Source organism: Callospermophilus lateralis, chromosome 1 (assembly GCF_048772815.1).
Source record: "Callospermophilus lateralis isolate mCalLat2 chromosome 1, mCalLat2.hap1, whole genome shotgun sequence".
In the NCBI taxonomy this organism is placed as follows: Eukaryota; Metazoa; Chordata; class Mammalia; order Rodentia; family Sciuridae; genus Callospermophilus; species Callospermophilus lateralis.
The window spans coordinates 222,045,408-222,057,199 of record NC_135305.1 but is presented as its reverse complement, the minus strand read 5'-3'; the positions used below and the strand labels follow the sequence as shown (position 1 = coordinate 222,057,199).

The 11,792-nt window shown below is 67.2% G+C and overlaps 1 protein-coding gene across 1 annotated transcript; it reads right to left on the bottom strand.

Moving 5' to 3' along the window:
* Window positions 1–435: 435 nt before the first annotated feature.
* Ticam1 (TIR domain containing adaptor molecule 1) lies at window positions 436–10,267 on the bottom strand. Its single transcript, XM_076872063.2, has 3 exons — window positions 9,966–10,267; window positions 5,034–5,224; window positions 436–2,897 (listed from the first exon to the last, which is right to left on the bottom strand). The coding sequence occupies exon 3, from the start codon at window positions 2,776–2,778 to the stop codon at window positions 577–579; it is 2,202 nt and encodes a 733-aa protein (XP_076728178.2). The 5' UTR covers window positions 2,779–2,897; window positions 5,034–5,224; window positions 9,966–10,267; the 3' UTR covers window positions 436–576.
* Window positions 10,268–11,792: the final 1,525 nt, after the last annotated feature.

Sequence of the window (11,792 nt, the reverse complement as noted above, 5' to 3'; positions counted from 1 at the left end):
GAGTTGCTAAGTGCCTCGCTGGTGCTGAGGCTGGCTTTGAACTCTCCATGCTCCTGCCTCAGGCTCACAGAGCTGGGATTACAGGCTCAGGCCACCAAGCCCGGCTCCCAACATCTTTTGTCTCCACCTTCTTTGCTATTAGAACCAAGCCTTTCTGAAAGGCACGTGGCCGGCCCCCCCAGGACTACATTTCCCAGGGCCCTTTGCAACCGGGACAGAAGTCATGTGACCCATCCATGACCAATGGGGGGAGGGCAGGTTGCGCAACGTCCTGCTCTACCCTCGAGAGGACGCCCGCGTGGTCGCGGCTTCCGCCTCCCGTGGTGGGGGCGCGCGGCTGCGTGCTCGCAGCAGGTCGTCGGGCAGACGGCGACTCCGGGGAACCTTCAATAAATATTTATTACCGTCAAACGCCCCACCTCCCGTGTCCCTCCTCCACCCCAGGCCCACGAAGCCCTCTGCCCGCGTGGGGACGGCTCCTGGGCAGCGACCCGAAGGGAGCGCGCCGGTGGGGTCCACGGGCCCTGGCCCTGGCCGGCCGTGCTGGGGTCCAGGGCGGCCCCGTGGCCCGGCTGGTCACCGCCCTTCTTCCTGCGTCTTGTCCTCGGGCGCCTGGGCCCCTCTCTGGTTCCACATGTGGTTGCTGAGCCCCAGCTGCACCATCTGCGCGTGGTGGATGATAAGGGGCTGCACCCCCGGGGCCGGCGGGGCCGCGGGCGGCGGCGGGAAGGCGGGTGCGGGGCTGCCCGCTGGCCACTGCGGCGACTGGGGGCATCCGGGCCAGGTGGGGAGGGGGGACGGCCCCCACCAGGGCACCTGGCCTCCCCAGGGCACCTGGCCTCCCAGGGGCACCTGGCCCCCCAGGGGCACCTGACCTCCCAGGGGCACCTGGCCCCCCAGGGGCACCTGACCCCCCAGGGGCACCTGGCCCCCCAGGGGCACCTGGCCTCCCAGGGGCACCTGAGACGGGTGAGGCACCTGAGTCCCGAAGGACAAGTGGCTGCCGAAGGCTGCCTGGAGCCTGTCCACCTGCGACTGCCAGGCCCGGTAGCTCTGCAGGCTGTCCCAGTATGCGGCGCCCATGGCGGCCACCTGCCGCCGCTCGCCCTCCAGGCGCTGGCAGTGCTCCCGCAGGGCGCGGACATCCTGCTCCTTCCTCCAGTGGGTCTTGCGCGCCCGCAGCTTCTGCGGCTTGAAGGTGTTGGCCACCTTCCTGGTGAAGACCTTGGAGTTCTCGTCCAGCCACACGAGGCCAGTGAGCAGGCTGGCCGTGTCGGGGCCGAGCTGCTCCAGGGAGCTCTCCAGCGGCAGGAAGGGGACGACGCAGTCCTCCCTCCCGTGCTGCGTGAAGCTGCTCATCAAGGCCTGGCTGACCTGGTGCAGGCTCAGGCGGCAGTTGAAGTTGGAGGTCAGCAACAGGATGATGAAGCCGGAGTGGTCAATGGCGTCCTGCAAGCAGCGCAGCTCCCCGCGCCCCGGCACCTGGAAGTCCTCGCAGAAGGTGGCCCCATCTGGCACCCCGAGGGCTTCCAGCTTCTCCCGCACTCTCAGGGCCACCTGCTCATCAGCCCTGGCGTGGAGGACCACAAAGTTATAGAACTTCTGCTCTGATGACACTGACTCAAAGGAGGAGGGACAGGGGGAGGCGGAGGCTGGGGTCGGAGGCAGGGGAGAAGCCAGGGAGGCTGTGGGGGCTGGGGGTGGGCTTGGCTTGCTCTTCTGGGGTGTAGTCTCTTCTCCCGAGAGTTGGGGTGTGGTCTCTTCTCCTGAGAGTTGGGGTGGTGTCCTCTCCTTGACAAGGCCAGGACTTTCAGTGGCCTCCACAGTGGGCAGGGGCAGAGGTTCGGGGCCCGCAGACCCCTCGGTGCACTCCACTGGGACTTGGCTGCTGGTCTCTGGAGCCTCGGTGGGCTCAGGGGCGTGGGTAGGGGCTGGGGCTGGGGCCGCCGCAGGGGGTCTGGGGACCGGGCAGTCTGCCAGCCCCAGGGAGCAGGCCGCGTCCACAGAGGGGGGCCAGCTCATCTCCTCTGGCTCTTGGCAGCCCGTGGGGACAGGCTCAGGCCCCGAGCTGGCCTGGGGCTCCTGGCAGAGCCTGCTGGGCCCCGGGGCACTGCGCTGCGGGCTCCCGACGGGCATGGTGGGGGACTGACTGATGGCCAAGCTGCGGGCCAGCGAGACCGGGCTGCCGGTGGACCGCAGGGAGCGCCCCTGGCTCCAGTCCCGCTGGCTGTCGATGGGGCGTGGGAGGCTCCTGGCCCCAGAGGGTGACGCTGAGGACGGTGGGAGGCCACCCAGGTCGGAACAGAGGGGCTGGAAGCCACTCAGGTCCCGGACGACGTCCCACCCGCACCGGTCCCAGGCCTCGTCCTGCAGCTCGGCCAGCCGGCGGTCGGCCCTGGAGCTGTGGGCGCGGAGGGCGGCCTGGTAGGCCGAGTCCCGCAGCGAGGCTGGGCACAGCTGCTCCTGGGCCAGCAGGTGGTAGAGACGGGCCACGGCCCAGGACACGTCGGGGGGCTCCTCCAGGGCCTCGGCGCCGTCCACGCCGGCCCACTGGCGGGCCACCAGCCGGGCCGCCTCGTCCTCCTTCAGGGCCTCCAGGGAGATCCTGGCCTCCGCCTCCTGGCCCAGCGTGAGGAGCACCATGGCGTGCAGCAGGCCGGCCCCCCGGCAGCCCGGGCGCAGCGTCTTGAGCTTGTGCTTCAGGTAGAGCAGCTTGTCCGGGCCCGCCGCGTCCAGGAGGTCAAAGGCACCGGGCAGTGACGGGCCCGGGCAGGCCATGGGCACGGGTGGGTGCGGCTGCAGGCAGGAGAAGCTGGGGAGCGGGGAGGCATGTTCCGGATGCCGGCGACCCTTCCCCGTGCCGCGGGCCAGGTTCCTGGAGGGCTGCTGGGGCGGATCTGGGGGAGACGGGAGAGGGCCAGGGTCACCACCCAAGAGCAGCAGCTCAGGGAGGCCACCCGGCGTCTCACCCCCCTCCCCTGGGGTGCCACCATGTTTGGGCAGCCAACCTGGGTCACCTCCCTCTGACATCTACTTTCTCCTGTGCAAGACACAGCAGGTGAGTTACGTGGCGGCGCAGAGAGACGTGGCTCTTGCCAAGGACAAGACGTGAGGCACAGAGAGGCCAAGTTGGTTGCCCAAAGCCACACAGCTGGGGAGTGAACGCAGGCTTAGAACCGGGGCCGCCTGGCTCCGGGCCTCAGGTCTACACCAGCCCCCGGGGCCTCAGTGGCTGTGGCGGGGGCTTGTTCCGGGAACCGGGTGGCCTTAACATATGGCAGGTTCTGACCACAGCCTGGACCAGCAGGCACTTGGGCCGTGCCCACCAGAGGCAGTCGGCCACCTGGATGGCCTGGGGACGCAGGATCTGGTGTTCACAGGCTTGGAAGGCCCTGGAGTGCTGTGTAGGGCTGCTCCGTTGACTGAGAGGAGGTGGCAGGGACAGGGACTTGCAGCCCTGGTTGGCTCTCCTTAGCGCTGCGGGGTCGGCCATGCGGTGAGCAGCCCCCGGAGACGCCCTTGTGGCCAGGAGCCTAGGCCTCCTGCCCCCCGCCACCTTGGCAGCTGCTCCTGTGGCCCCAGTGGAGCCCGGGTCAGGGATCCTGTGATGTCCCCCTGCAGTGTCCCAAGTGCCAGAGCCCCCAAGCCGCCACGCAGCCCCTCCATCCCGGACCCCCGAGCCGGGAGGTGGTGACTGTCTGATGGACGTCTGCGCGTGCGGCCAGAGTCCTGGGGGATCTGTCTGGCAGCACTGCTGGCTGATACAGCCCACGTGGTGACGTGCAGGGACCACGGTCGGTCGCCTGCCTCTGTCCGCTGCGGGGCTGCCAGCCTCCCGGAGCCGTCCCCTGCGCTCCGTTTGACTGAGAGGCCAGTGGGGGTCCCGCCCGGGCTCTCTGCACCGCGGGCTCCCGCCTTGCGGCTGTTCTTTCCCTGTCACCTGCCGGGTCTCCTCACCCAGGTCTCAGCCTCCGCGGGGGCTCTGCAGCCACCGGGCCGTCCCCTCCCTGTCCCCCCTCCTGTGTGGGTGGGGCCTGCAGGGAGCAGCTGGTGCCCTGGCCCCCCTCCAGACTGGTCAGGCGTGGAGGTGGTGGCCTCAGGCTGTGGGTGAGGAGAGCCAGGCCAGCGCCTGCCCTGGGCACACACCCTGGGGACGGCACCCCAAGCCCTGCACTAGGCCACCAGGTCCCCATCCAGGCCTGGGGAACAGCCTTGGCGCCATCCCAGGGGCTGGGAACACTTCCCCTGCCCTGGGCCGCGAGCCGGGACCTCCTGCCCACCCACGTGGGAGGTGCCAGCTGGCCCCAGCAGCCCAGAGCCTGCTTCTCAACCCAGGCTGCCCCGGGGCGGAGGCTGTGGATGGACGCCCACACCAGGCAGTGACCGGCCCGGCCCACAGTGCCCGGGGGGCCTGGCGTAGACCCAGAGGTGGCGCGTCCATCAGCCCCCTGCTCTGGTGGCGCCCGTGGAGCACAGGTCATGATGCAGGTTTTCAAAAAGGTCATCCTGAGCAGTCCACTGGGCCCCGGGGCAGGAATCCAGGAAGGACCGAGGGAAGCCCAGAGGGAGGAGAATGGCTCGGGAGGGGACGCGGGGAGGCAGAATGGGAGCTGACTGCCCAGCGGGGCCCAAACAGATGGCCCCCTTCCCGGAGCCTGCTGGGGAGCAGGGCAGACAGTGCCCGGCGTGGAGTGGGGCTCGAGTCGCAAACAGTGTGGCCCAGGGTGGCCTCGAAGGGAGCAGGAGCCTAACAAGACATGGCGGAGCCCCTGGGCGGCAGCAGCACTCTGGGAGGCGGGCACAGCGGTGCAAAGGCCCTGGGGCAGGAGGAGCCAGGCCCTTGGAGGCACCCAGAAGCAGCCAGGGGAGGGGGAGAGGAGGCTGCGGCAGGGAGGACAGGGCCCTGGGGGTCACAGGGAGGATTGGGGCTTTGACCCCAAGGGAGGTGGGAGCCATGGGCAGCTGTGGGCAGGGGAGAGAGGGACTTGAAAAACAGGAGCCACTTAGACCTCAGGTCAGCGGCTGCGACTCACCTCAGGCCAGTTCATCAAGAGGACGCCGCCCGGCACATCTGCGAGTCCCCAGGAGCCAGAGCCGCCCCTGTCCTTGGTGTGCGGCCATAAGGAGCGCGTGCGGCCTGCTGGGTTGTGAGGAGCAGAGCGTGTGTTCGCGGTTGGGAGGTCTGAGGTCCCGGACTGTGGCCCCCTCGGACAGGGTCTTCTTCCTGTGGCGGGAGGTTGAGAGCAAAAGGAGGTCACACCTCAGGCACTTTATTCAGGGGATGGAACCCTGGGCCCCGCGGGTGCTGCAGCACCGAGCCACCCCAGCCCTTCTTGATTTAGCCTGAGATGGGGTCTTGCTAAATCGCTGAGGCTGGCCTCACCCTTGCCATCCTCCTGCCTCGGCCTCCACAGCCCCTGGGATGGCAGGCGTGTGCTGCAGCGCCCTGTTTGAATCTCTGCTTGGAGCACAGCTGCCCCAGGCCTCCCCAGGACTCGGCCCCGCCCTCCTCCAGGGTCGGTCAGGCCACCTGATCACATCGTGGGGACACACAATGCGGCCCCCAGTGTGTCTGTCAATAAAGCCCCGCTCCCGCCCACGCGTGGCCAAGGCCGCCGCCTCACTGCATTAGAGGAGGCCAGTGGCTGCAGCAGACACCATCTGGCTCTGGACAGGAGACGCCTGCCACACCCGGGTCAGGGGACCTGCAGGCTGTGTCTTTTCCCTTCCGCGAGTGAGATCGCATGGCCAGCGACCGGCAGGCAGCCATTCAGTGCCCGTGTTTGTGACCACAAGGCCGAGCGCGTCTGTCTGCCACGCATCACCAGCAAGGGCCCAGGTGCCATGAGGTTGCACTGCGTCGTCCCCAAGTCGTACGCTAAAGGCCAGGCCCTCGGCACCTTACGGGGGACCCTACTGAGGACAGTCCTTATGGGGCAATTGAGGTGAAGTGGAGCCTATGGGGACCCAAACCCACGGCCCAGGTCCTCTTAAGAAGAGAAGATTGGCACCCAGCACCGCGGCCACCCTGTTGTCCCAGTGGGACGGAGGCTGTGGCGGGAGGATGGCAAGTTTGCGGCCACCCTGGGCTGCCTGGCGAGACCCGACTCAAAAATGAAAAACAAAGAGGGCTGGGGTGCGGCCCCCCGAGGGGAGTGGAGGGTGGAAGATGCTCCCCCGGAACTGGAGAGTGCCGAGGAGGCAGGACACGCGCTCCCCTCCCTGACCTGAGCTCCGCAGGTCCTGACAGGAGAAAAACGACCAGGATCTTATATTCAGGTGGACCACAAGCTGGTCCAGAGTTCCTGAAATTACCAAGATGGCTACTTAAGCCACGGACTGACATGTCCCTCCAGAGCTTGGTTCTCAGGTCAAGGGTTCCTGCCACTCCCTGATGGCTCCCGGAAACACTGTGCCATAATCTAGACAAACACCGGTGCCACACCCGTCCCAGCAGCTCAGGAGGCTCAGACAGGAGGATGGCAAGTTCAAGGCCAGCCTCGGCAACTTAGCGAGGCCCTGTCTCAAAGTAAAAGTGGCTGGGTCTGGGGTTGTGGCTCAGGGGTGGAGCACCCTGGGTCAACCCCCAGGACAAAAAACAAAAACCGTGGTGGCCGACTGACGGGGGTACGCAGTGCCTGGTGTCCCCGCAGCCTCGGCGGAGGAACCCAGGTGACCCTCCGTGAAATGTGAAAATGTGGAAAGGAAACACAAGGTCGGAGCTTCCTGCGGCCGCCCTCGGGCAGCTGGGAATCAGGTTGGTGACAAAGGCGGTTTGTGTGGAGGCTGGTTCTGGATCCCAAGGAAGCCCATCAGCTGAACCGCCCTGGGCGGCCATTCCCACAGGGACGCAGGCGCCAAGGTCCACTGGGCTGAGGGCTTCCGTTCACCAGGCGCCACCTGAGGAGTCACCTGAGCGCTGAGCAGAGGGCACAGCAGGCTGGGGGCTCAGTTCCCAGCGTGGCCAGCGCCAGGCTGAGCCCCTGGACAGGCCCGGTGGACACTGCGTCCCCGGGCGCAGTGGCCCACGCAGTCACCTCAGCACTGGGTGGAGGAAGGAGGACGGCCAGGCCCTGTCCGCGGTGCGCGCCCCGGAGCCTCGGTGCAGCCGGGCGGGTGGCGCAGGCCTGTGATCTGGAGGCTGGGAGGCTGAGGCAGGAGGATGGCCAGCCTCAGCAACTCAGTGAGGCCCTGAGGCTGATAAAACATCCTTAAAAAGGGCTGGAGGTGGCTCGGGGTTAAGGCCCCTGGGTTCAATCCCCGGTCCCCCCAAAAAGCCTCAGCCTTCCTGTCTGTGGAAAGGGCCCACAGTCCCGCTGTCCCCAAGGCCGCGGTGGGAGTCAGCACAGCTGCTCCTGAGGCACCGGACCTGGGGGACCCCTGACCCCGCAGAAGGCCCAGAGCCCACAAGCTCAGCCGGACTCCCTGGACGCTGTCCCCCGTGTCCTGCCCGCTGCTGCAGCCTGCCCGCTGAGCTCGGGTCATCTGCTGAATCTTCCACGGCCTGGGGACAGAGTCCACCCCCCAAGGGTGGGCACAGACCTCGGGGCATCTCGGCCTCAGTCCCCGCGACTGGGACCTCACGTCAGAGTGGCCCTCGGGGCTGGGTGCAGCTTGCAGAGCGCCCGCCAGGCAGGGTCCCTGAGTCCACCCCGCAGGGGACGCTGGACGACGTGGTTGTCCTCAACACTGGCCTGGCCATGCGGCACCGGGGCCAGCGTCACCCTCGGCGCTGGCAGGACCCGTTCCCCGTGTCTGGGACGCACCGTCCCGGTCCCCTGGGTCCCCCGCGTGCCCCATGTGTCCTCCACAGAGCGAGCATTTACGGAGCACCTACTGGGCGCCCGCGGCTCAGTGCTCTGCAGGCAGGGACGGGCACCTCCTCCGCCCCGTGTGGCACACGTCACTCCGGGGAGACCAACAGGAAATGAGAAAAGAGCCAGATCATCTCGAGAGTGGAAAGTGCCGTGGAGGAAGCCGGCGGGTGCCGCGCAGAGGTGGGGGCTGGGGGCGGGAGGCGCCAGGGGCCTCGGGACGTGACCTCTGAGCAGAGGCCTGAAGGAAGCCAGGGAGCAAGTCAGAGGGACCAGGGCCGAGGTGCTCGGGCAGAGGCACGGCTGTGCAAGGGCCTGGGGCAGGTTGGGCCTGGCCTGTGAGGCCGGGGCTGAAGGGGCACAGGGCTCGTGGGCTCTGACCAGGAGGGAGGTGGGTGCCGTGGAGGGCTGTGGGCACTGGGAGGAGGGATCCGTTCACAGCACCCTCTGGCCACTGCAGGGACGACAGGCTGTGGGGCAGGGGCAGAAGCTGGGACCGGGTGGAGGCTGGTGGCAGTGGGGGTCACTGCCCACAGCACAAACGGATGGACGGGATGGGAGGGAGTGAGGAGCTGGCTTGGGGTCGGAAGGAGACACGGACAGTTGGGTCAGGCACGACTGCTCCTCCGCGACAACCCCGCATCTTCCCTAGGGACAAGAATCTCCTGCTCCTTGCTGTCTGTTCTGGTGCACTGTCCCAGGCTTGGCTCTGCCTCAGGACCTTTGCACAGGCCATGCCTCAGCACTTTCCCCAGTACCCACAGGGCGGCTTGACCAGCACCACCCCACCCCTCCCTGCCTCATTTTCCTCATGTCCACTTCTCACCAGGGGACACTACAGACTTCACTTATTTACGTTGGGGAGTAGCCATCCTTTCCTCCTGGAGAGAGCCTCCCCAGGGAGCCTCCAGGCACAGGCTAGGGACGTTGCTGGGCCTTGTTCGTGGCTGTATCCAGAGTGCTGTATAGGCGCTCAATAGATGCTGGCCGGATAATCAGTGAAAGAACCAAACAGTACCTGGTACACAGTAGGTGCTTACTAAACGCCGAGTGAATGAATCAATACAGACAGAGTGAGTAGTCAATGATCCAATCAGCTGACTGGGCAGAGGGTGTCTGGTATACAGTAAGCACTCCATGTGTGCTTCCTGCCCCTGGATCCTCTCTCCCCAACAAGGTGGTCTCATCTGCTCCCTCAGGACTGGCCCACAGTGGTGTCCTCCCTCCTGGCTAATGAAACAATGTCCAGGACCCAGGTGTGTGAGGGCCCGCCCCTGGGGGCGGAGACAGGAGCGTCTGGAGCCCAGGTTCCCGGCAGCCTGGGTGACACAGTGAGACGCCATCTCAGAAATTTAAAAAATAAATAAAAGTCTCACTTAAAAACTCTTGTTATGAGGAGCCGGGCGGAAGGACAAGGCCTGGTCACTGGGCTGCGTAGCCGGCTGCGTCTGTCCAACAGGACTTCACTGAGCACCTACTGCACGCCAGGCCCTGTGCCAGCAAGTGACACCCGAGCTGGGCTCCTTGAATTGCCCCCTTACGGAGGGGAACGGAGGACGAGGGGCGAAGCCGGTGGCCAGCCTCTGCCAGGAGCGAGGTGGCCGGGTGGCTGCTCCGGGACCTGCATGTGCCAAGCTCAGGCTGTCCCCCGTGCTGCGTCCAGGCCTCCTCAGGCCTGGCCCGCGGGGAGGCTGCGGACATCCACCCCTCAGAGGTGGCCTGGTCACCTTCGCTGTCTTGACCGTGGTCCCCGGCGGGCATGTGACTGTCCCTACCAGGTCCCTATGGTGTGTGGTGTGCCCAGTGTCCTCCTCCAGGAGGGGCAGGGACAGGTCCCCGCTCCCCCTGGGCTCCAGGCACCTGGCTCCCCCTGGGAGCGGTGGCCTCCCCAAGTCCCGCTTTAGCCACCGCCGGGAAAAGCCTTGACATGGCCTCTGCTGGGCCAGGTGCCTAGAGCCACCTGTGCTGGGGCAGGCGCTGGGTCCTCAGGGTCCCGGGGGAAGTGGCGGCCGGCGGGGGTGCAGGCGGCCACTGGACCTGTGTCCAGGAGGGGTTGGGCTGAGGGTCACGCGTCGAGAGGGATGCAGGTGGCACCCAGGGACAGGAGGGGTCACTCCCAGCCCCGCGTCCACCCGTCCCGTCCCCACCTACCTGGGCCACGGCGCTGGTCCCTGGGTCCTGGGGGTGGCCACGGTGGCCTCTCGGGAGAGGCGCCGCCCCTTCTGCGTCTGGGCAGGGTGCGCTCGGGCCTCCGCGCCCTCAGGGGAAAGTCCCCAGCAAGCACCGCCACGTGGGCCCGCCCCACAGGGGACGGAGGGCAGGGGACCCGAGGACGGGAGGACAGGGAGCCGAGGAGACCTGCCCCACCTGCGATTCTGGACCCCAGGGCCGCCCCGCGGGCACCGACCACCCGGGCGTCCGCCCGGGAGCCACCCCAGGTCCCCGGGCCGCCACCGCGCAGGGAGGAAGCAGCAGGGCCGCCAGGGCTGGGCGGGGCTCCTCGCAGGCGGTTTCGTTTGGGGCGGGAACAGTTCTGGAGGTGGCGGCGGGGATGGGGACGCTGCGCAGAGGCGCTGGGCGTCGCTCAGTGGCAGGGCCCCCAGAAGTTAGGGTGATGGTGTCCCAGCCGCCAGGGCAAAGGGAGCGGTCACCCTAACCCCCGCTGGGCAACCCCCTCTCCGTCTTGGTGTCTTCCTGGGGGTGGCGCCCGGGCCTCCGCCTGCCCTCGTCACCAAGCCACCCGGCCAGCCCCAGCGCAGTGTGACACAGTTAAACCTAAGATGATGACTCGGGGTGTACTTTGCATTTACGCCCCCGTTAAATGACCAGGTCCTGCAGCCACTTGACCTTCATAACGAGGAGTGACGTGTATGTCGTTGCCTGTGGTGACGTCTATGTGGCAAGACACTGGACGATCCTTGGGGACTGTGCCAGATCTCAGGCACCTCGTTGGTGGCTGAGGGGGTGCAGGTCAGCTGGCGCTTTTCCCATCCGAGTCCGCGGACACCCCGACTCCATCAGGATCCTGGGGCAGGTGTGGGGAAGCAGGGCCGCTCTCCAGGGGAGAAACCCACCTGAGCACCTACTGTGTGCCGGGCGCTCTGGGCCTCCCAGGTGGTGGGAGCGAGACCGACCTCCTCCTGCCACTGTGAGCAGGGCGCCGGGTCCACCCCAGGACGGAGACGCGGAGCCCTGATCGGCTCTGGAGGGGGCTCATCATGGAGGGACGTGGGGTGCCATCAGCCACCTCCTGAGCAGGAGGCAGGGGCCAGAGCTCGGCCTGGGGACCCTTTGTCAGAGAAGTGGCATCCTGCAGGTGTGGGAGAGGGGCGTGGGCCTCGGGGTCCTGCCACACCAGTGCCCCCCAGGGGGACGGGGAGCTGACCCCAGCTGACCCCAGTGTGTGGGGTGGGCGGCAGACTCGGCCACACCTCCCAGCAGCTCTGTGTGGCGACCCAGAGGGGCTCTGGCCCCGGGGCCCACCAGCCAGGACGGCGGCCACCCTGGCCTGCTCAGCCGCCAGAGACACGGCGGACAGCACCAGGGAGCAGGGCCCAGTGTCGGACCCACCACCCCACGGAGAGGCCCAAGGGGCAGCGGTTCCAGGAAGCCTTTAGGTCAGGAGGCCTCTTCTCATGAGCAGGACCGGCGTCCTTCTGGGGAAAGCCCTGGCAGCTGCCTCACTGCAGCTGGACACAGCAAGAGACTCAGCAGGAGCCTCGCGCCTGCCACCCCAGCGGCTCGGAGGCTGAGGAGGAAGGTGGCTAGTTCAAGGCCAGCCTCAGCGACTCAGCAAGGCCTCAAGCAACCAAGGGGACCCCGTCTCAGACGGAAAACAAAAAGGGCTGGGGACGTGGCTGGGGGTAGGGCACCAGGGTTCAATCCCTGGAACCAAAAAATAAACAAACAAACACCAAACCAACAGGAAGGCCTCACCCAGGAGACCCGGCCTCCCCAGGAGACCTGGCCTCACTCAGG